At 43.9% G+C, this 3,797-nt stretch overlaps 1 protein-coding gene across 1 annotated transcript in view; it reads left to right on the top strand.

Moving 5' to 3' along the window:
• LOC105815819 (GTPase RhebL1) overlaps positions 1 to 1,694 on the top strand; it is a 4,048-nt gene extending 2,354 nt beyond the window's left edge. The window contains exon 2 of the mRNA XM_012651074.1: positions 720 to 1,694. Coding sequence (XP_012506528.1) covers positions 720 to 1,267 — 548 coding nt within the window. The 3' untranslated portion in view covers positions 1,268 to 1,694. The remainder of the gene's footprint in view (positions 1 to 719) is intronic.
• The last annotated feature ends 2,103 nt before the right edge of the window (positions 1,695 to 3,797 follow it).

Raw genomic sequence — 3,797 nt, 5'->3', positions numbered from 1 at the left:
AAAATAGAAAGAAATTAATTGGACAACTAAAAATATATAGAAAAAAAATTAGCCAGGCATGGTGGCGCATGCCTGTAGTCCCAGCTACTCAGGAGGTTGAGGCAGGAGGATCGCTTGAGCCTAGGAGTTTGAGGTTGCTGTGAGCTAGGATGATGCCACGGTACTCTAGCCCAGGCAACACAGTGAGACTCTGTCTCAAAAAAAAAAAAAAAAAGTCTCATTGTCATAACAAGAGAGATTATATCAGAATCACAGCACCTCAATAGTGAGATCTGCAGATAGTCTTGTGGAGCTAAGAATGGCAGAATAAATATTATTACATATATTTCTCCTTGCCTACCACCTCAGAAAGGTGTAAAAATCAAAGATAGCAAGGTAGTTTGTTATCAACAAGTGCTGACACTCATGTCCTGGTTCAGATAGCTGGTTATTTGCAGCTGTTATTTCTTCTCTTTGCTGGAAAATTTGATAGAATCCTAATACAGTATATGGTAACACTGAGTGGTTGGGTATTGTCAGGATTTGCTCTGGTTCCTAAGACAGAGATTCTGGGGCAAAGGTACTATCTGTCAAGTAGCAAAATTGCCCAGACTAATAGCTTGCCAATGGCATCCCTTTTCTCCTTGCCCATGAGCCAGCCCAGCCACCTTGAGGATCACCTCAGCATCTGACATTACCGGCAGAATGTTGTGACTGGTAAGATTTGAATTGGGGGTCAGAGAGGCGCGCTGCCGAGCGAACACTACCTAGGGAGGAATGGTGGCATAGGAAGACATCTTTGGCACATCAGTTTGTGGAAGGCAAGTTTTTGGAAGGCTACGATCCTACAGTGGAGAATACTTACAGCAAGATAGTGACTCTTGGCAAAGATGAGTTTCACCTACACCTGGTGGACACAGCAGGGCAGGATGAGTACAGCATTCTGCCCTATTCATTCATCATTGGGGTCCATGGTTATGTGCTTGTGTATTCTGTCACCTCTCTGCATAGCTTCCAAGTCATTGAGAGTCTGTACCAAAAGTTACACGAAGGCCATGGGAAAACCCGGCTGCCGGTGGTGCTAGTGGGGAACAAGGCAGATCTCTCTCCAGATAGAGAGGTACAGGCAGTTGAAGGGAAGAAGCTGGCAGAGTCCTGGGGTGCGACATTTATGGAGTCATCTGCTCGAGACAATCAGCTGACTCAAGACATCTTCACCAAAGTCATCCAGGAGATCGCACGTGTGGAGAATTCCTATGGGCAAGAGCGTCGCTGCCATCTCATGTGAGCCCTTGGGCATAGGATAACTGCCTTGTTTCTGTCCCTGGCACTCGCCAGGCTCCAGTGGGGGGCATGCCCTCAGGACTTCATGGGTATGGTTGCCAGCTGTGTTACTGGCCCTCTGGGCACACAGTGTGGTTTCCTCATGTTTGCACACTTTCCTCAGGCTTCAGTGGCCTGGATGTCAATGTTTACAAAGGGGCAAGGATGTCTCATGGGCACTGGCCTCTAGCCCTCTGTTTTTGCTAAATGAATTTTGTTGGAACCTGTGGGATTGGGATATGAGTCCTGGGCATTTTTTATCCAGGGCCCTTCCTCCTGTGTAAGTTTTGGGTGTTGGCTAGGAAAGGGGAGCTGGGGACTCCTGAAGTAGAGCTGGCTTCTGGGGTAACAATGTATATATGCAAATAAACTGAGAAATCTTTAAAAAAAAAAAAAAAGATTTGAATTGGGATATCACTGCATTGAGTTTTAGGCAGTCCCTAAGGAGAGACAAGACCTCCAGCAACTAAAGGGAAATGGGATCCCCAATCCCTCTCTTCTTTTCATGTAGGACATTCTATGCCCTGTCCAGAAGCAAGTCCTGGGCCTAGTCTTCATGATACAACTCCTAAGACTTCTCCAAAGGTAGCTCCAGATGATTTTCATCTGCAAGCTTCATATCTTCAAAGACTGGAATGTCTATCCTATTTTCCTGAAGATTCCAGCATTCCAGACACTTCAGTTTGTGCTTCTATACTTCATGGGTCAAGGACCTCCAGGACCACCAAGCTGCTATGATAGAAATACCTCCTCTTTACAAATGATACCCCAGGTCTCTCCTCCAAAAGAATGCCATGCCAATGAAAATTATTGAGCCCCCAAATCTAGAAGGGCCATGTTTTTTATGTCTTATATTAATACTTTCTATAGAAACTCAAATATATAAATTGTGCCTGTTGTAATGAGCCTTATGGTGAAAGTATCACTTATTTTGAGAGCTAAGTCCCCTAGAGAGCTCAGCTGCTGGAGCTCTGGAGGCCTAGCAAGGCCAGAATTTTCACTCTGCAGGCCTATGACCTACCTGCAGGGGAAACACAAGAAACATGAACCCCATATGTACCCCCTATGCACCCCTACATACCCTCAGGAAATGAGAGGTCTGAAAAGTCTTGGCCAACATGGAGAACCCAAAACTGAGACCATGAAGCATGGAGACTTAGTGGGCTTCCTCTTCTGAATGAATGAGATCCATTCAGACCCATGGAACCAAGTGAACCACTGCTTCTTTGGATTCGGTAAGCAAAGAAACCCAAGAGACTAGAGATTGTGAAGAAGAAAGTGAGGCAGCTTTGGGCAAAACAGGAAGCTCCGTTTTGCTTAGAAGCATTCCAGCATAGTATTTAAGATTGTGGATTCTAAAGCCAAACTTCTATGGTTAAAATTCCCATTTTGCCACTTAATAATCATTTGACCTTGTGCAAGGTATTTAAATACTCTGTGCCCCAGAAATGGAAATAATGATAAATAATAGTAGCTTCTTTCAGGGTTTTTATCAGGATTAAATGAATCAGTGCCTGTAAATATTTTAGAATAATCCTCGGCCCTTACCAAATCCCCAATTAGTGTTATTTATCATTATCATTAGCCATTATAATCATCACTAGCTCTTAGAACTGGGCTATGGCAGTGCCTGCCTACAGATGCTGCTTTCCATGCGAAATCATCACCACTGAACAGATTTGCTAAGGCTGAACTAGTTCCCGGTCCTTGGAGGACTGATAAGCACCTCCTGCGTAGAAGTCACATCCCCATTTTTTGGGTCTCTAACTGATGGAAAGACCCAACTGGACAGTGGAGTCCTCCACTTTATAGTCACCTGCTTCTAAAAGGCATTAAGATGTAAGTAGGGTAGGAAGGGACTCTGGAAATGTTACTGCATCTGAGCTCATTCTCAGCCAGGAACTGCCCAAGGATGAGGAGACTCAGGAAGTGCTGAATTGGGCTTCCTAGTAGAGACCTCCTCTTTGGCACCCAATCCCAGGTTTCGGCCAAGGTTCCCAGTTTACGGGTGTGCATGAGCATTTCTACAGCTGTGGCTCAGCTGCCTACTACAACATGCTCCACCTCACCTGTGGTGAACGACACAGTGGTGACCCCTGATGCTGACATTAGGACTCAATTTCTTCATAGCAACAGCCACAGGCAGACCATGGAATCCCATGACTTTTATGACAACATTTAAGTCTTTCATCAAGCAGAAAGAAAATGATACCAGGTGGAATGTGGAACTGCACAAATAAATGAAAAGCACCAAAAATGGTAACTATGTGGGTAAACATAAAAGATATTCTTCTCATTTTAACAGTCTTCACATGATATTTGACTATTCAAAGCAAAAATAATAGCATATTATGGGATTTATAGACTACATAGGAGTAAAATATATAATAACAACAGTACAAAAGGGGGGAGGGATGAAAGTTTTCTGCTCTAATACATGAAGGGATATGGTATCATTTGAAGATATATTGTGATAAGTATTATGAATTCCAGAG

The sequence above is a fragment of the Propithecus coquereli genome, unplaced genomic scaffold (genome assembly GCF_000956105.1).
Source record: "Propithecus coquereli isolate 6110/MARCELLA unplaced genomic scaffold, Pcoq_1.0 Scaffold347, whole genome shotgun sequence".
In the NCBI taxonomy this organism is placed as follows: Eukaryota; Metazoa; Chordata; class Mammalia; order Primates; family Indriidae; genus Propithecus; species Propithecus coquereli.
Note: the sequence above shows the minus strand (reverse complement) of the source record. Positions and strands in the feature narration are given on the sequence as shown.